Source organism: Haliotis rubra, unplaced genomic scaffold (assembly GCF_003918875.1).
Source record: "Haliotis rubra isolate DU_JTF1 unplaced genomic scaffold, ASM391887v1 Scf1426, whole genome shotgun sequence".
Lineage (NCBI taxonomy): Eukaryota > Metazoa > Mollusca > Gastropoda > Lepetellida > Haliotidae > Haliotis > Haliotis rubra.
Genome location: NW_025765366.1, coordinates 137180 through 157866, shown reverse-complemented (window position 1 = coordinate 157866; position 20687 = coordinate 137180). Strand labels below are relative to the sequence as shown.

General features: G+C 38.9%; 1 protein-coding gene across 1 annotated transcript; it reads left to right on the top strand.

Moving 5' to 3' along the window:
- The first annotated feature begins 12687 nt into the window (after positions 1-12687).
- On the top strand, positions 12688-20687 carry LOC124269168 (arylsulfatase B-like). The gene is made up of 14 exons (XM_046704180.1): positions 12688-12844; positions 13007-13118; positions 14024-14075; positions 14451-14554; positions 14847-14953; positions 15454-15518; positions 15699-15800; positions 16421-16484; positions 16652-16749; positions 17385-17521; positions 19138-19196; positions 19361-19484; positions 19987-20129; positions 20407-20687. The coding sequence occupies exons 1-14, from the start codon at positions 12745-12747 to the stop codon at positions 20577-20579; spliced, it is 1440 nt and encodes a 479-aa protein (XP_046560136.1). The 5' UTR covers positions 12688-12744; the 3' UTR covers positions 20580-20687.

The following is a 20687-nucleotide window of genomic DNA, read 5'->3' as shown; positions in this document are numbered from 1 at the left end:
AGTTGCATGTGATATTAATTCAGACACTGTTACATTCAATGGATGTTTCTTTGCTTAAAATACGATAACTAGCGGGCTGAGTGCAGCTGCATCTGATATTGCATCTGAAGGAGGTCATTGATGCACAAATTGCCATAAATGTCACATGGGTAATTCGTTTGCAGATGAAAGGTAAAACATCTGAAAATACCTTATTGCAGCATGGCCTTCGAAGGCATCTTCAAAGTAGTCAATGTTGTAGATGAACTCTGTCCTTGGAGAGGGGAGGCCATTTCGAATAGAATCCCACTGACTCATTCAATCAATGGTAGTTTCTGTGTCCATATACAGTGAAAGGAACATAAACATTTGAAGTAACTTGCCTACGTGTTCCTTTCGAAAGAGGTTAACAAACTAAAGACAGTTTAAAATATCTTACCAGTTCTACAGTTACAACTTGATTGTTATTTTTGCTATTCTCATGAAAATAGGGGACATATTGAAGAATCTCCCCACCTGGTGTTCCCCCAGCAGCAGATACTAAAGTGGGCTTCCAGTCGACGGCGTGGATCATTCTGTTTGGAGGTAGAAGGAATTCAGTTAGAAAATATACCATACATGTATGTTTGAAGCTCCCAAACAATGACTACAGCATTTCAATTAATTCTAGTTGATGGACACAATAAGGTGAGGTGAGGTGAAACTGGGTTTTACGTTGTGCTTGAGAATATTTTGCTCATATGACGACGTGATGAACACAATAAACAGAATGAAGGATATAAAAGGTATGTTGTTGAAAGTGTATTTTAAATGTTCTAACCTGCCATGAAATTAGTTTAGTGAGATTACGCGTCTGTAACAAGTTCGTGCTTATGCTATTGTTGTTGTTTGCTGATTTCCATGAATCGTGTTGAAATTGGTAGGATAATTTGGTTTACTTTTGATCATCCCTTGAAGACTTCTGTAAAACGTCTAAATGCATTTCGTAGCGTTACCCATCGTATGTTGTCCCAGTCTTCTGGAGCCCAGCACCATGCATGAAGGATGCTCCCCTCGTGATCCTTCCCAGATCGTGTACTTCCCTCATCTCAGAGGCCAGTTGTTTGCATATGATTGGATGGGGCATCCGTTCAGAATGATCATTGGTTTGTCATAAGAAGGATTGACAAGTTTAGAACTTCATCTCTCTCCATTCCCAACGATTTAGGGAAAAAGAGTCCTCGGAAAACAAAATCAACAATCAAAAGTGTTTAGTCTTTGTTCGGCCCGACTTGGCCCGTGCTGTCAAAAACAACCTTAACCTCACACGTGTATCTTGAAATGTGTTTATATCCAGTGATTAGTAATATATGTACCTACATATCACTTTACAGAGTCTGAAAGCGTAGTATTTGAAGCAAAAACGTTGCTTAAAGTGAAGCTCTCTTTTTTACATATTCTCAACAAAGACACTGTATCACGAGCGTTCGGTCCGCCTTGGCTCGGACTTTCAAAAACAACTTTTACCCCACACATGTATCCTGATTTGTGTTTAAATCCATAGATTAGTATTATATCTACCTACATATCAATGTGTGATGTTACAAAATGCCACGTGTAAAGATAACTGGTTCGGTAAAGTGAAGCCCTTTCCTCTCCCCAGACACAACATAGCCTCAATCCAAAGTTTTAAGTCGCTGTTCGGCCCGACTTGGTCCGGGCTGTCAGAAACAACTTAAACCTCACACATGTATCTTGCAATTTGTTTATATCCATAGATTTGTATTATATCTACCTACATATCACTTCACAGAGTCTCAAAGCGTAGTATTTGAAGCAAAAACGTTGCTGAAAGTGAAGCTCTCTTTTCTACATATTCTCAACAAAGACACTGTATCACGAGCGTTCGGTCCGCCTTGGCTCGGACTTTCAAAAACAACTTTTACCCCACACATGTATCCTGATTTGTGTTTAAATCCATAGATTAGTATTATATCTACCTACATATCAATGTGTGATGTTACAAAATGCCACGTGTACAGATAACTGGTTCGGTAAAGTGAAGCCCTTTCCTCTACCCAAACACAACATAGCCTCAATCCAAAGTTTTAAGTCGCTGTTCAGCCCGACTTGGTCCGGGCTGTCAGAAACAACTTAAACCTCACACATGTATCTTGCAATTTGTTTATATCCATAGATTTGTATTATATCTACCTACATATCACTTCACAGAGTCTCAAAGCGTAGTATTTGAAGCAAAAACGTTGCTGAAAGTGAAGCTCTCTTTTCTACATATTCTCAACAAAGACACTGTATCACAAGCGTTTGGTCCGGTTGGCCCGGGCTCTCAAAAACAACTTAAACCCCACACATGTATCCTCATTTGTGGTTAAATCCATAGATTAGTATTATATCTACCTACATATCAATGTGTGATGTAACAGAATGCCACTTGTAAAGATAACTGCTCCGTTAAAATGAAGCCCTTTCTCTCCATTCACAATATAATCTCAATCAAAAGTGTTTAGTCTCTGTTCAGCCCGACTTGGCCCGGGCTCTCAAAAACAACTTAAACCTCACACATGTGTCCTGATTTGTGTTTTAACACATAGATTAGTATTATATCTACCTACATATCACTTCACAGAGTCTCAAAGCGTAGTATTTGAAGCATAAACGTTGCTGAAAGTGAAGCTCTCTTTTCTACATATTCTCAACAAAGACACTGTATCACAAGCGTTCGGTCCGGTTGGCCCGGGCTCTCAAAAACAACTTAAACCCCACACATGTATCCTCATTTGTGGTTAAATCCATAGATTAGTATTATATCTACCTACATATCAATGTGTGATGTAACAGAATGCCGCATGTAAAGATAACTGCTCCGTTAAAGTGAAGCCCTTTCTCTCTCCATTCACAATATAATCTCAATCAAAAGTGTTTAGTCTCTGTTCAGCCCGATTGAGGATTATAGGGGTCGTATCACAGTCTGATGAATGAAATATTAAAAGAATTAATTTCACTGATTATTTCATAACAACCTCTCATAATCTGATAGTTTTCTCATTCACATATGCCACCATGTTGGTAAAGCGAGCCCGTCTCACACGAATGTGGGTAAAATTCACTAGAATCTCAAAGAGCTGACCAATGCAATGTTATACACTCAATTCTGTTGATGATATTAACTATTTTTGGTATATGAGCTTAGCAGCCAGACTTCGTCTTTATGTTATCATGTTCATGTCAACGTACCGTTTACTCCAAACAGCCAGAGTGATCATAACTTGTGTATAAACAAAAAAGTCAATCAACAATCGAACACTGGATTCAGTGATCACACCACAAGATGTAGCCATGTTATTTCCATCAATCAGAAAACCTGGAAATGTCCTATTGGTGATTTAACAAACATTCATATATCCACATAGTCCTGATCTTGCGCGCCACTATTGTCTCCTTGGCAAAGATCAGTACCATTTCATGTATGTATCATTTCCCGGGAGTCTAGGGTATTACACACTTTTGCATGTGGCAGGTTTTCCCAAAACAACCTTAGTGAGTGAACGACTTAAAAATTAAAGTAAACACGTCGCAATTAAATTCTGGACTCAAAAAGTCCAGAAACTCTCCGCATTGTGGCCACTTTCTTACAAGGGAACTGACAAAACTAAACATGTAATTGTCATGAATATATGCCCAAGATTGAAAAATGCAAATATTTTTTTCGAAAACTCTAAATTTAAACTCGCTCGCCCATTTCTGGTGTCCCACGTCGTGACATTGCTGAAATATTGCTAAAAACGGCGCAAAACCAACTCACTCACTGACAGGCATTATTGGTTAAATATTTCCATCATGGCGGCACAGTAAGTTGTATATTTTGTTACAGGTGCAATTTTGGAAGCGAGTGGTGATTACTACAACGTCTTCTTGTTTTCCGGTACGTATCAAGCTGTAGTATATTTACGCCTGTTTTGTTTCTTATACATCTTTTTGTTCATATCATGCCGTGTTAAAACGGCGAAAACCACAATGTCAATAAAACAAAAACTATGCAAATTTGAAACATATTTGTAGAGGACGAAGACGGATAATTGGACATATTGAAATACCTATTAAGACAGGTAGCCGTTGTTTTATATGTAAGTCAACAAACCTGATAAAATCAATAGTTTTGCTTTTATGTGGAAAGTACTGTTTCCTAAGGGAAACTTAACTATTAGCTATATGAGTTAACTTATTGAATGTGCTAGGTGAAAGGGTGGGAGATTCATTCATCTTCTGTGAATTACTCGTATATATTGTACCTTATTGACAAGTACAGTACAGTACATTACATCATTCCCCATCCTCCCTTGTGGATCCAGGTTGATCAATGGCAGTTCACTATGGCGAATCATGTACAAACACCAATCACAATACATAGTGTTAACGACTGACTTTCGCTGGGGTCCTTTGGCCTGACAGAAACTTACAATCTTACTTCCAAATCCTAGATTCGCCCTGGTTACATTTCTAGGTTTGTCTGCACCAACCATAACACGCTATTTCTTTGGCACCTGACACATTTCCACACACATAACTTCATATTATTAACGCGGAATAGAAACGTCAATCACTCGCTAGGCAAAGGTCTGTCAGATAAATCCATGTGTTGTGAAATTAGAAATGTTACAAATAAACCTCTTTATTCGCAATCTTTTCATATAGAAAAATGCATGCTTGAAAGTATTTAAAAATAAGACAAAACCACAAAGCCAGTTCAATCCCGATATATATCAGAAACCTTGGAAAAGTGAAACCATACTATTCCCGACTCCTTTAGCTGAAATCGCCTCCTTCAGGAGGTATTTAGAGGACACAAGAACATAAGTAGACAGATATCAGTTGTTGGCCTTGAATTTGCGTTTCCTGAAAAACATTTAATAATAATTCGATAATGTCTTCCATCTTAAATGCAAACAGTGCGACATGATGCTGAATTAACGGTTACATTGATTTCCAGGTGCAATGATGTTCTTGGCCTCTGCATTAGGGTTTCTTTCAACTCCAAAGGTTAAAACCCGGAAATCTCTGCATGATACTCCAACAGAACTGAACGAGTATAGTGACAACAAGTGCGATGGAGCTGCAGCCGCAGATGTTACAAAACACCTGTTGTCTCCAGAACGAAAAGAACAGAAGTATCAATTACATGATGAACATATATGAAACTAATGAGTGTAACTCACTTCCTTTATCAATGACATGACATGGTGATAACCATATGCTAATCTGTGAACAGAGAAAGGATGTATTGACAAGGTAGATACAAGTGAATAACCATGTCACAGCTGTCCATTAGCAGGCCAGTAGTGTATGGACGAAGAATGGGTTCAGTATGTATCTATTCACTCTTTGTTAATAAACTAATTTTATAATCAAGATAAATGTAACGCTTCTTGCATGCTCGGCTAGGCGGCAGCTATTTTGAGATTATGTGGATTATGTGTATGAACTTCGTAGATTAGCACATTTAGGTTACCCTACCAACATTTCTTCATCACTAGAGGTACATTCGATTGATCAGTTCTTAACTGGTCTGCAAAGCTTTGACATGAGAAAACATGTTACATTCGCACATCCACAAACTCTGGAAGACGCACCTGAGCCGCGAAATCCACGAGGAACAGGACTGCGAGGCGATGGAGGAGTTCCTTTTGAGCGACTGATACAGTACAACCAGAAATTATTGAGAATTTAAAGATTGTAAATGTTATATTTTTTTCACTCATTACTCACGTATTAAATGTGAATATTAGCAGAACATAACTCCAGATTCAAAGACAGGTGAACAGTTACTATTTTGCCAAGTCACCATGGCCAGCAATGCAGGCTTCAATGCGGCGGGGCACACTACTGATCAAAGAAGTTAGAAAGTCGTGGTCCATGCTGTCCCAATATCGGACCACCTCTTCTTTCATTTCAGCAATATTTGTCAGATTTTTCTTATTGACACTTTCCTTCATAAGTCCCCAAACATTTTCTATTGGATTAAGGTCAGGGCTAAAGCTTGGCCAATCTAATAATGTCATATTTTGGGTCCGAAACCAGGCCTGTGAATGCTTTGAACGATGTTTTGGGTCGTTGTCTTGCTGGACAATCCAAAAATTGCCATAGAACACGTGAGCAGATGGAAGTAAATGTCCCTCGAGAATATCTGTGTACCGCTCACTGTTCATATTCCCTTCAAATACACAGAGGGGCGTTGCCCCTAAAACAGATATGCCACCCCTCACGTTAAATTTCGGACTGTACTTTGGGAGCTGATACAAAGGATCCAGAATTCCAGTGTATTAGGAAACAGCCACACAGAACTTTCATCTGAGAAAATCACATTGTCCCAGTTAAAATTTAAATGCTGAAAAGCACCAGTTCATGATCGGTGATGGAATTCATCGACTTTTCTGCCAACCCATTGCATGCAGCTCAGTTCGAATTGTCTCCTTACAGATAGCCACAGTTCCTCTATCAATCATATCCAGCCTTAAGATTTCTAAACTCCTTCGTTTGTTTTTAGAAACAAGAATACCAAGTCGCCTCTTGTCACCGACAGTCAATTTTCTTGTCCTACCTGCGCCTCCCTGGTGCTCAATGCCATATCCATTTGCAATATTTTTCAAAACACGACAGTAGACAAAGGGATGCCTGTTCTACTTGAAATCACTTTCGCTGATCTGATATCCTTGTTATAATACTCTAAAATCAACTTACTCTTCTCTAAATCATCCATACTGAGAATCACTGAAAATGTCGTCTGCTAGCAAGTAAACAAAGGGGGGTAACTCTTCACAAACTAATTATTATTATTATTATTTATTATAGGATATTTATATAGCGCAAGGTGCTGGTATTTTTTCCCTGGATCATTGGATGTCAATCTCTACGGCACATCGCATTATCAATCTCAACTCCCTGGGGATCATACAACTCTTGTAGTCACTTGGCGCACCGACCTATTGTGGCTTTCTCATCCTAACGAGGTACCCATTCACAGCTGGGTGGACTGGGACACATAGTCACAGTACTTTGTCCATGTTCACTGCACGTTGCTGTACCCGCAACTAGGTGTTTGCACGTATTCATGTGGCCACCATCTGGACAAATACCAACGGATTCGTGGGTTCTTTTAAGTGCACAGAGTTGTGTACTGTACACTAGGGGTTGTGACAACACTGAAAGAGTCTGCACACAAAGACCCAGAACTAATATTAGATTGTACCCCGATCAAAGCTGAAAAGGAAGTTCCTGGGTAGTATTTTTTTTCACCATTTAACTTTTCGGGCCCATATAAAATAGTTTACAAATATACGCCAGAAGGCACTGGATATATCAAAAGTTGCTTCAAACTCTAAGTCTGGAGGGATGAAGCAAACCCTCCCCCCTGTTCCGTTTTAACCTTGATTACGGCTGCAAAATGTATTCTGAGGCTTGTAAATAATTTAACTATTGGATTCTGTTCATCACCAAGGCCTACAACTTTGCATTGCAACATTAAGAAAATCACCAATTCTTATTTGGTATGCTGAGACTATTAGCCGTCCTTAAAAGTACAGCATATTTCTAATTTACTTTTACTAAATCCAATCCAGCATCTCTATATAGAACTTTGTAAAAACGATCATCACCTATTTCCACCACTTGGAAAAAGATACAATCTACTATTTCTGACGCTGAACCAGATCTCTAATGGCATCCTTGTATATATAAATATGTATGTATATTGTATTGTACATGATCCTGCCTCAGTTATATCTCTCCAATGTCATCTTGGTGTATATGTATACATAGAGATTACTAAACGAGTGTCTGTCAGATACCATTTATCTTACAACGAGTTGTTTCAAAAACGTATTTAACGAGCGAAAGCGAGTTAAATACGTTTTGAAACAACGAGTTGTAAGATAAATGGTATCTGACAGACACGAGTACAGTAATCTGTTTCTTACACACCATAAATCGTATCATTTTATGGTCGAATAGATTCAAATTTCATGTTTTCTAATCTTAGGTGCGCAATAATACACAACACAACGTTTATGAATGAGTGACGTCACTTGGCTTCCTAATCACTACTCATCCCCATGGTGACCCTCCACAAAAAGGTTTCTGCCACCTCTTCGCATCATCAAGGCAATGGTGATAATGATAACTAGATAAGATCACTGAAAATTAATTAAACCCTCTAAAACGATGATGTTACCATGCAAATATGGATGATTGTAATTCTTGCAAGCGTAAAATATTTGAGCGTGTGACGTCATCGTTATCGCTTAGTGGTTGTCGTCATCATCGGAAGATTGTTTTGGATATCTCTGCACATTGGGGATCTGTACTTGTGTACCAGTTTACGCTCAATGTTCTACCACCGACCGGAGCCAAAGGTTTTGAGTGTGTGTAATTAGGTGCACCCAGTGTGATTGAATGTGACATTGCTGAGGCTACGTTCACTGTCAATGGGGGACTACTCTTCTTCGCCACATCATTCTCGTTTTCCCGAGCCAGAAACTGCCACTTGGAATGTGATGGAGTTTACAGTATGAAATGTGAGTTGATTACATCCTGTAAGTTATCAAGACATAAACTTTTCATTATCATGTGTCAGAGGAATATCTTGAGCAATGACTTATGGGTAGATCAACCGTTCCTGTACATGTTCGATTGAACAGAAAGGACGTGTGCCGCCATTTGCACTCATGAAGCCTTGCAAAACGTACCATGTTGTACATTGTTTCAACGAGTGTGTTTTGGTTCAGATTGTCATGAGTGAATTTGATAACATTAGAATCACATAGTATCTCGGAGCTGGAAGTGAGTCTCCATCATGTGTATCAGTGAAAAATGTCATCTTCATCAATGCATCAAAGAAACAACAAGGCAAATTGATCTCTCGCCAGGCACTGACGTTATCGTGTCAAGTATTTTTGCAAGACGACACATGACACTTGTCGCATCTCTCCAGTAAAAGTACCAGTGTTGTACATTTTTGAATATTCGAAGGGAATCAAGGGCTTTATGTCTAACGGTGATTTTCACATAATTGTTTACTCAGGTATCACAGATTGTTGGAGCCATTTTGAATTCATGACTAGAAATCAGAGTTTTAATAAAAGGAATTAGAAAATAAATAGATTTGTGTTATATTTATTCTACTTGTAACTCATTGTATAAATACCTGTTTATGTTGCAATCGCGAAAATAACAGATAGGTGTAGAGGGGTATTTTTTGCACGAGTAACAGGTTTCTGTTCGATTGAAGCACGAGTAACTTATCAATGAAGTTTAATCACGAAAGTAGTCCGTCATACCCTGACCCTAGGTCATCACCATGGAGTAGCCAATCACGGGATTAGAAATCGATCTCACACATATGTGTGATACCAGTTTTCTCACATGGGTTTCTCACCCACGGGTGTGTAAGAAAAGGTGTTTTCAACTTCACTCATGTACCGCCGTTGGTGGAAGTTGAGAAAAATAAAACCTTCGAACCTTCGACAACATAGCCCTAACCCAACTTTTCCCCTTCTCTACCACGGCAGTTAGTAAAGCTAGGGGCAATCCTAGTAATTATCAAACTAAAGAAATCTGAAACAAATCAGCTTATTCACCAACAACAAAATAACGAATTAGGAAACACTTATGAAACTCACAAATCTATCTTCACAGATGGATGCAAGGATGGTAACCAAGTTGCTAGTGCTACTGTCATTGGATGCCGGCTATATCTTCAAGATTATCAAATCACAGCCCCATTTAAACTATTTAAATAACCATTCTAAATATACACATTCATCATAATTTCAGATCATCTCTCGTGCCTCCAGGCTACCGAAACAATGTCAAACATACATCCTTCTCATTGAATTATTTAATGTTCTTGCTAATGTTTAATGTTTTATTTTTACCACGCTTTTAACCGCAGAATATGTGTCGTTTAAAGCATTGCTAATTTTGTCGAGAATCGCTAGCATCTGAAGATATGGTGTAAATGCAGCAAGGGTCATTGCTAAATGCTATCAGGTAATTTTAACGTATACCTGTGATGATTGATCTAATTTTTCTCCTTCAATCGATAGCAGCTTTCCTTTTCTCATCTTTGCAGTATTGTTATTCAATTTCTCGTCACCATATAGCAGAAATATGACCGATATAACGTTAATTTTTCACCCACTCTTAGATTTGTTTCTTTGTTGGCTGTTTGTTCAATGCTGATTCTAAAAATATATTCCTCTTGTAAATAATCTCGCGAGAGTCCAAACTAGACAATCCAGTGGCTGACATCGCGAGCATAGATCTTCGCAACCAGTGACATGCGTGAAGCAGGTCAGCAAACTTGTCAACTCGATACCGTTATTCACCTCTTACGATAAACATGTGTTGCGGCATATCAGCGTTAACTTAGTTTCACCGACACAAAGATAAAGCTACCACAGCAAAACATGTACTTTTGTCAGACATGCCTTGCAGCTGTATAAATCCCAGCATATATCTACGAGTATGACGAAATCTTTATGGAAACATTAACTGGTTATGTCTAGAGGGATTCACTATTTGTTTTGTTTGTTTGTTATTTAACGCCGCACTAAGTAATAGTCCAGCTGTATGTTTGGAATCGAGTCTGGTCTAGACAATCCGGTGATCAAAACCATGAGCATCGCTACAATCTTAACAATTATGATACGTTGAATGTCAGCACGCCTGGCCACCTTTTTGAGAGACAAACCCATTTGTTGAAGGCCCTAGTCCAGTGCACCTATACCATATACATGGTGGAATTAAATGTATTTAGATGGAACCACCAAGCATATAATGTGCATTTTCTTTTCCTTTACCTTTTCTAAAATTGTCCTAATCGTTCAAATATCATTATGATCACATCATTTATTATTTATAATGATACTTGTGCGACCTCAGTGTCTAAATACATCTGTACAACGCAAACAACATATGTCTTCAGAACACACACGAGCAATCAAACTTCAAGATTACGGCAACCACTGTTGCTTTAAATAACGGTGTCGTACGACGTAACTATAGGCAGTGATATACCCGAATTGAAAATGAATTGAAGGCAATTTGCCTGTGCATGTTTACTGCTTTGCACTAAATACTCTCCTAAAAACATCACAGATATTTCCCGTAGTCGACCACCATTGGCGACTGGCTAAAATATGTTCGCGTGTTAATGGTGGTATAACACGTGGTCTCCGAGCATGAAGATCAGCTGTATATGGACGACTTGTAATCATTTGTTCGAACGTGGATTCCGGGGACCTGAACAGGGCTCGATTTCCTAAAGCCTACTTTCTGATTTACTGGATATGCTGTTGTAGTGGGTGTCCTGTGCATGATACTTTCTTAACATTATGTATCTGCAGAGACCTATTTAAAAGTTTGCAAATCACAACCTGAGACAAGTGGTAGAAACATATTGGCAATATCTCTACCATGCCATTCAAAGACTCAATATATCTACCAATCGGAAACATGCCCACAACAAAGATAGCATATGTCCTGAATTTATCGAAATTACTGCGTCAATACAAAAAATGGAAGCTGACAGGCAACTATGGATAATGTAAATATACTAAGGGCTCAGAGCAATTTGACAACCTTTAACTGAAGTATCAAAATAAAAAATGACTCCCTACACACGTATGCGGATGGACTGCATATTCCATTGCAATATTTCGGGTGTGTTCGGGTGGTTTCGTAATCAAATCTTGTATGCAATGATCTTTCTTCTGACGGCCGAGGAGGCGGGGTACGCGAGTTGTTAAAGCGTTTGCTCATCACGCCGAAGACCCGGGCGCAATTCTCCTACATGTGTGAAATATGTGAAGCCCATTTCTGGTGTCCATCTGCCGTGATATTGCTGGAATATTGCTAAAAGCAGCGTACAACTAAATACACTCACGCTGACGACCGATCACAACAATATAGTTTAGGTTCGCCCACCGTGTTTGAAAGGATGCATGATGGTAGGTCACCAATACTTCCATGTCCATGGAAGACCTGGCCGGTATCACCTACTGAATTATATATTGGCCATCTTATACACGTCTACTTTCTTCTCTTACGAAAGAGGACCATGCAGGTAGCAAAGGTACTGTAAGTCCCCAATGGTCCCTGGTATGGTGATCTACCTTCAGTTGTTGGCGACCTATAGCTTGTTTTTATATTGTATCGTCCTCTATAGTTAAACGGTTTTAGATTTAATTACTAGTTTTAAATATATATCTGTGATAATCTAGATATTTTACTGTCCTTCGTTGACAGGTGTTGATAATTTATTTTTAATCATTACAAATCTATAACATGTTTTCGTCACGATATGGCCGAAATATTGCCGATGTGACTTAAAATCTTAACTCCCTCACTCTTTCGAAAGAGCGCAGATGTTTACTTACAAAATGTCAGCATCTGTAAGGACTGCAAGTCTCAGTCTTGACTGCATATCGCAGCCGTTACAACCCTGTCGTACATGGTTAATGTGCTAATGTTCAACACTGTTTCATTTAGATTCTTCCACAACAATATCCACCTTTCCATAAATCTCGTAAAGGGTGATTACACGTACCTACAACTGTACTTTGCTTCCAAAAATGTGACCTTCACCATTATCTCAACAATGTAGAACAAAAGTGAGACCTAGTTAAATGCTTTATCAGACTCGTCTAGGAGAGTTAGAAGTCTATATTGGCAGATAAAAGGGGCAGTTTAATTCATGTTGAGTAAGCCAACATGATGGAGGTTCGGCTTCTCCTTGCTCTGTTCCTGTTTTTCTTATCGTTGTCATCGGCACAACGTCCTAATATCGTATTTATTGTGGCAGATGATTTAGGTGAGTTTAAGGAAATGTGATTTTGCTTGTTGTTTAACGCCACATTCAGCAATATTACAATAAGTGATTTAATGTGAAGTACCTACTAAAATATTATGTCATTCTAAGTGTGTCTTATTTCAATGCAGAGATTAACTTGGCAAATCCTTTGTGTTTGTGCAGGATGGAATGACCTTGGTTTCCGGAATCCTGACATGATAACCCCAAACATCGACAAACTGGCCACAGAGGGAATCATCTTCGATAATGCATACGTCCAGCCTCTTTGCAGCCCGTAAATTGTTGCTTTACTTAATCATTTACATTTGTGAAACTATAATAAATATCACAGATGGTATTATAATATTTGAAAGCCGAACGGTTCAGGCTATATATTCTCCATGTTTGTTCATGAAATATATATTTTCTTCAAAAACAAACAGATTTGTCACAAACAAAACAAGGGAAGCGGATAAAGCAAGACATGACCCAAACGGTGTCTTTGGGGAACCATCTCGAACATGTGCACATGCATGTGAGTGACACAGTGGTAGACACAATATCAGTAACGGTTAAGACTACCACAACCATGTTGATAGGGACCACAAATGGATGACATCCAACGTTATACAGCATGTTTTGGAATGTTCTACCACTCATGCTCGGTTGTATTTCGAGGGTAACGCTCTCGGATGTATGGATCCTGAGTGATACACCCTGATATGTCGATCCTGAGTGACGTAGCCGGATTTATCAATCCTGAGTGACGACGGTTTACGCTGGGATAACCAGACCTTGGCCTGTCAGGAACACTTTGAGTAGTGTTCTTCCGTGCCTATTAAGCAGAGATCGTCTGTCAGGACACGCTTCAGTGCCATGCCACAGCTTATTGAGTAGCCCGTTTACAGTCTCCCAATTGCATTACTGCATTATTCAATCTTGGCATTATTGTGTCACCTACAGGCTACAGTGTCATTATACATTCCGTATGCCTTTTGTGGCCTTTCATGATCCATCAAACGCAGGGTCCGGCATGTGCAGTGCAGGCGCATCTGACGGTTGCGTTTTTGCTCTTCAGTACTAAAGCCTACTACATCTACATTTAAGAACTGTATAAAAACACCCCAAAAGTGGCTAAACTGGCTTCAAGGGCCGCAACAATGCAATATTATACAGTTACCATTGTCCTCGCTGTTTCAGATCCCGGACCGCCTTTATGAGTGGAATGTATCCTTTCCATGCAGGCATGCAGGTAACTATGTTGTTTACTTAAGAAATATTGGGATATAAAGATGATAATGAACAGGATATGAACACTACAGGTCATAATACAAGTAGGATATCCTCGAAAACTTGCATGTGTTATATATTGATCATCTTTACCTGAGGGTAAATCTTTTCACTTACGAATATTGCCGAGTGTGGCGTTAAAAATTCTTATATCTTACTGTTTGATTGTCTTTAAGGCGTATCTGTTACTTTTCACTCACTTGCATGTTAATTATTGAATTCGCTAGTCTACATCTTCCTTTTGTGCTCTTTTATAACTTTGGATCAAAGTTGGGTTCATTTTTTGTTCCCTATATGCATACATGAAGTTCTCACAAGGATAATTTATTTTATTCAGCATATGGCACTGAAACTTGACCAAAAAGTGTGTGTGCCCCTCAACTTCACATTCCTCCCCCAGGAACTAAAGAAACTCGGCTATGCTACGCACATAATTGGAAAGTGGGTGTTGTGTTAACTAAAAAATAACGAAAAGTGCATGCAACACATAAGATTACAAGAAATAAAGGATATACAAAGAATGTTATGATGACAAGTTATTTGTTATACTGGAAATTGTCATTCTAGGACATATTCATGTATATGGGTTCATTTATGTCTGCATTCATGCCATGTAGGTCTCTGAGGTATGAGTCCATGAAGAGTTGTCATCCTTAAAAAATACAACACTACATGTGATTAGTTTTAGTATTTTAAACTGACTGTACATATAATGTGCGCACTGTCATTTCAGATGGCATCTTGGTTATTGTAAGTGGGAGTGCACTCCAACGTACCGAGGCTTCGACACCTTCTTTGGTTATTATAATGCCGGTGAAGACTACTTCAGCCACAGCATCAGTGCGTATTACTCCTGCGTGGTTGTATGAAAGCTTGTTTCAGTCTGTGAGTGAGTGAGAGAGTTTATTATATTCACATCGGCAGTATTTAAGCCATGTCGTGACTAAAAACGTTATGAATTAATGATATATAGTTAGATAATATAGGATCCTACCAATAAGAGTTAAATACATAGATTATCACAGACTGTGTATAACCCTCGACTGACTGTGTTTGTTACCACAAAATGACATCACTATATTTAACAGTAACAGGCTATTGACAACTGAAGATAGATCACCTTACTAGGGACCATTGGAACTAATAGTACCTTGGTTGCAGGCATGGGCCCTAGCAGGCTTTACATCATCTCCTACTTTAACCCGCTTAGATTGTATGGTCACTAACAATCGCAGTTATCAAATTTAATGTCCCAATCGGTTTCATGTATTTATGTTTCGGTTTCATTGATGGACACGTAAACAGATGTATGGTTGTATAAATGTTTTATATTTTACCAGGGGATTACTTGGACTTCAGGGATAATAAAACCCCTGCAAGAAATTATTCTGGAGAATATTCTGCTGTGAGTATGCAATACCGCTTGACATTGAACTAAGTGGTACTAACTTCAGTTGACACGTTTCATAACCATTGTGCTTAATAATATGAATATTTTCTGTGATATGACTAATTCCTGAGTGAGTCGGGTTTTTTTTTCGACCATTGTGAAATATTCCTTTTTATCATGTATTCCTCCTTTCAGAACACATTCGGCCTGAGAGCCGTTGACATCATCCATCGTCACAATGTATCACAGCCGTTGTTTATGTACCTCCCGTATCAAAGCGTGCATGGTCCAATTGAGGTACATAAAATCCACAGTATATTGAGATCGTGTACCTGTATATATTCTTGAGGGTTGCGAATGTAGTCGGTGTTGCAATATTCTCTGCAGATTATTCTTAAAAGGTATTTGCTGCTAAGAGTCATTCAAAAGAGCCGGTTGGATATTCTCATTACAACTAGAAAAGTATTTTATGAATCATAGCAACATGATGATGTGTATGTTGATGAATACTCATTTGGGCTCGATACATATGTATGTGTTCCATTTGTCAATGCATGTATCAGTTATCAATCTATCTATCTATCTATCATCTGTCTATGTATCATCTATCTATCTCACTCTGTATCTCTGTATCTATCTATCTATCCATCTATCTATATATCTATCGATCGATCATCTATCTATCTATATATCTGTCTATCTCTCTCTGTCCATCCGTCCATCCATCCATCTCTATCTATCTATATATATCCATCCATCCATCCATCAATCCATCATCTATCTATCTATCTATGTATCTATCAATCTATCTATTTATCTCTCTCTCTGTCCATCCATCATCCATCCATCCATCCATCTATCTACCTATCTCGAACTATCTATCAATCTCTCTATCTATCTATCTCTGGATATTACAGGTGCCAAAAAAGTACGAGGACATGTATCCGAACGTGATCAATGAAGGGCGAAGAAAGTACAGCGGTATGCAAGTTTATGTTCGTATTTCCCATCTTTTTCGTCAGTCAATTATCTGTGTAAATAATTTCCCCCAGAAAGCAAAGTTTGTATCACTTTTGTTGACTCAAGATGATCCTCATATAGTTCACACAGCTCAACATCTTGATGCAGGCAACTTCTATTCCCTACAGGAATGGTGTCTGCACTCGATGAGGCAGTAGGGAATGTTACCAAAGCATTGAAGGATCGGGGCTTGTTTGAAAATACTCTGATTCTATTCACCGCAGATGTAAGTAGTTGCATTATCGTAGCTGAGCAGAATTTTCGATCAATTTGTAGAGAATGATGCTCGTATCTTGTGCTGTGTCGGCGGCTCCCTGAATTATGACCAATGAGCCCAAAGGTGTGAAAACACTTGCAAGCTAAATGTGAACACAATTATGACTTTTTCCATTCTGCAAACGAACATTATTCATTGTTCTTTCTTTTTTGAAATAGGAGGGGTGGTTTGGTTACATTTGCGGTTTGCTCGTCTCACCGAAGATCTGGGTTCGATTCCCCTTATGCGAAGCCAATTCCTTGTGTATCCCGATGCAATATTGCTAGAATATTGTTACAAGTGGCGTGGAACTCATACTCACTCACTTTTAAAGAATAACTCCTATGATCATGAATGAAAGAGGCTGCAACTGTATGGCTGACAAAATTATACATGCACATGCCAAAATCAGTGCTATGTAATACATATTGTACTTTTCCCAGAAGTATGAGTGTGTTTGGAATATCTCCAACGGATATATGGGTACGTTTGCTTTAGTTAATGAAACATAGAAAATGACTGACGTTCAAAATAAATGTATTTGTCGAACACATTGGTTTCACCAAAGTGCTAATCTTTATTGTAACAAACCAATGGCCATTCAGAATGGAGGCCCCATCGAAGCGTACGCTAACAACTGGCCTCTGAGAGGAGGGAAGTACACGATCTGGGAGGGGGGCACGAAGGGGGCATCCTTCATGTATGGTGCAGGGCTACAGAAAACTGGGACGACATACGATGGGTAACACCTTAGAATTTACTTAGCTCATATTCAACAATTCTACATTACACAAGTCTTTAAGTGATAATCGAAGATAAAATAAACGATCTTATGTGAAATTTCAATAGCCACATGGTTAGTCAGTAAAATACCTGTATTTTTCTTAGTTGAATGCAGGAAACGATTGCATGACCGTGTACGTATTGTCATAAAACTGTAAATTCACTCAGCTTAAAGGTCACATGCAACGTAAAACACAACTTTGCAGTCTCTGATACCTTTCGGTGTGGATTTACAGATACAAATCATCAAAAATGCAAATTCAACTTTTAAAGTTGAAAAATAATGCGATGAAAAAAACCCCGCGAAATCGGAGTTCAAACGATTCATTAAATTCACCCCAGCACTGGAGGTGAAAAGTGGTTTTAACAGCTGCGCTGGGCTGCGCTCATAGCACATGCGCAGTGAAATAGGTTCGCGCAGCTTGGAAGTAGGATGTCCGGATTATAAGGGCGTGAGTAGGAGTAGTCTAATCAAAACAAATAGTAAATAATCTACTCATTACATAAAGGAACCTTGTTAGGATCTAGATCTACTCAGCTATTTGTCAACCAGTGAGGCGTTTGATATTTCAAGACGGAAAACCTTCCCTGGCGGTGAATACTCGGTGAAGGCTTTGATGTGAGCTATTTTTCTAATGTTTTGTTGATATTTCACAGGCGCTTTTTATATGTTATGACAGTAGATGACCGATTTAACTGTTTATATTATTTCATTTGTCTATTTCACCACACGTTCTTCTTACCAAGTTAATTTCTCAGTTCGATAATTAAAAGCAGTGTCATTATTTAGCGTAGACAGAATTTCTAACTGTGATATAGATATGTCGTTGTCACAGACAAAACTCAATGTCTGTTTTAATGACATCTATGTGTCTGCCTGCCTGTCTGCTAATGACAATATTCAATACACAACTTCGATCACTGACCACATGCAATTGAACCTAACACCTATCTGGCTATACACCATAAACAAAACGCATTGATTTATGGCCCGAGTTCGGTCTCTGTCACATCATGTAATTACACAGACAGGCAGGTGTGATACTTGTACACATGACATGTTATGATGTCTGTTGATTGCAAAATGCTATACACAAAAAATGAGCATGTATTTACAAAACCAAACATCTGTATACACACACACACAATGAGCCATGAGGGCATCGGCAAATGAACCAGCCGTTACACTTGAGTGCACACCGACCCGCTCTGACTGGGTTCGGTATCCTGGGTGTTTCGTTCCGAGGGAAGTAAACCCAAGTACAAATTATTGCACTTTTGATTTGCAATTGTACGCTTATAATTTTGTTTATATGTTTTTTCATAATCGGCAATGTATATTATATGTAATGAATAAATGATAATTATGTTTTAATTACGTTTGATTTTTGTTACATGTGACCTTTAAGCTGTGATACTTTCGTTTATTCAAAATGCAACTTCAATGAGGTTCTTTTTATCCCTCAGTTCCAATTTCGTAGATCAAGGAAACGTATTTGAAACGTTATAGTCTGTATTTGGGAACTTGAAAGATGTGGTATGTTTTATAAGTGATCTACTTCTACCTCTAAACAGAATGATCCACGCTGTCGACTGGAAGCCCACTTTGGTATCTGCTGCTGGTGGAACTCCGGGTGAGGAGATTCTTGAATATGTCCCCTAATTTCACAAGAATGGCAAACACAAACGATTATGTAGTAACTGCAAAGAATTGATAAGATAACTGTATTTTGTTTCATACTTCTTTTGAAAGCAATCAGCAAGAATGTTTTATGTCTTTCATTGTATATGGACACAGAAACTACCATTGATGGAATCAGTCAGTGGGAGTCTATTCGAAATGGCCTCCCCTCTTCAAGGACAGAGTTCATCTACAACATTGATTACTTTGAAGCTGCATTCGAAGGGCATGCTGGAATAAGGTGATTTAGCAGCTTAGATTTCATGTGCCAAGCTGTCAGAATTGTCTGTGTGACATATTACGACGATTTGTACATTTACATTAACGACTTGCAGCATATGTACTGGCAAACGAGGATAAGTTGAGCACCGACCTGATATTTGACCCGTGTTATCATGTATGAGTGCCGTCCACTGGCGCTTACCATTGCGAGCTTTTGGGCCCCTGGATGTCCATGATCAAGTGTAGTGCTACACCGACCACGTAAGAGTTTTATGAGCAAGGCGTGTGCAGCTAACGGCGGAATCAATTTCATCGTCATGTACTGCACGTGCACAAGCCTACATCTCCTCTACTTTTCACAAACCAAATGCGTTTGCTCAGTGCAGAGCACCGCCTACTGCTCATAAACACGTTCTCTGTGCCGGTCCAACTTATCCTTGCTTGTCAGTAATATCACATGCAACTTACTTCACCGGTAATCGTAAAAACAACGCAAGACATATTGAATGTTTATGTATCAGAGTAGGAGACTACAAACTAATCCTGGGGTATCCTGGAGCTTTTGACGGCTGGCACAAGCCAATGAACAGCACGGAGGATGAAATCTTTGAGGAACCAGTACACTACACGGGAGATGAACCTGTCCAGCTGTTTAACGTTCGAGGTATGTACTTAACACACCTGGTAGCCAATGTCCCCGTCTTGGATAATTAACTTATTGCGTGCTTGGTTGGTATGCATGGTTATGTTTGTTCCACAATGGTATACACTGAATTCCTAGTACAACCCGCATTTACCGATGTTTATCATCATCCAAGTATAACTCAACTAAACCGTACCCTAGAACACTGACTGTTCCGAAAATGAATGTAATATTGCAGTAAACGCATATAGTTTACAAACTTGCGTGTCCCTCAACAAATATTTTGATACTCATGCAGAGGATCCTACTGAGCACAACAACCTTGCAGACAAAACGCCGGACATAGTGGCAAAGTTGCGAGCCAGGTTTGAGGAGTACAAGAAAACGATGGTGCCAGCCAATTATCCCGAAGGAGATCCTGCATCTGACCCAAGCAATTTTGGAGGTGTTTGGAGCCCAGGATGGTGCTAGATAGACAGATTTATGTCAAGATAGAGACCATACCGTACTGCTTAAACTGTACTTTGTTTGCACATAATAAACAATATTTTGTCACAAATCCACATTAATCATACTTCA

Coding starts and splice junctions, on each gene's coding strand:
- LOC124269168 (XM_046704180.1), top strand. CDS start 12,745: ATGATGGAGGTTCGGCTTCTCCTTGCTCTGTTCCTGTTTTTCTTATCG. Junction 15,519..15,698: donor ATTCTGGAGAATATTCTGCT/GTGAGTATGCAA, acceptor TCCTCCTTTCAG/AACACATTCGGCCTGAGAGC. Junction 20,130..20,406: donor CCAGCTGTTTAACGTTCGAG/GTATGTACTTAA, acceptor ATACTCATGCAG/AGGATCCTACTGAGCACAAC.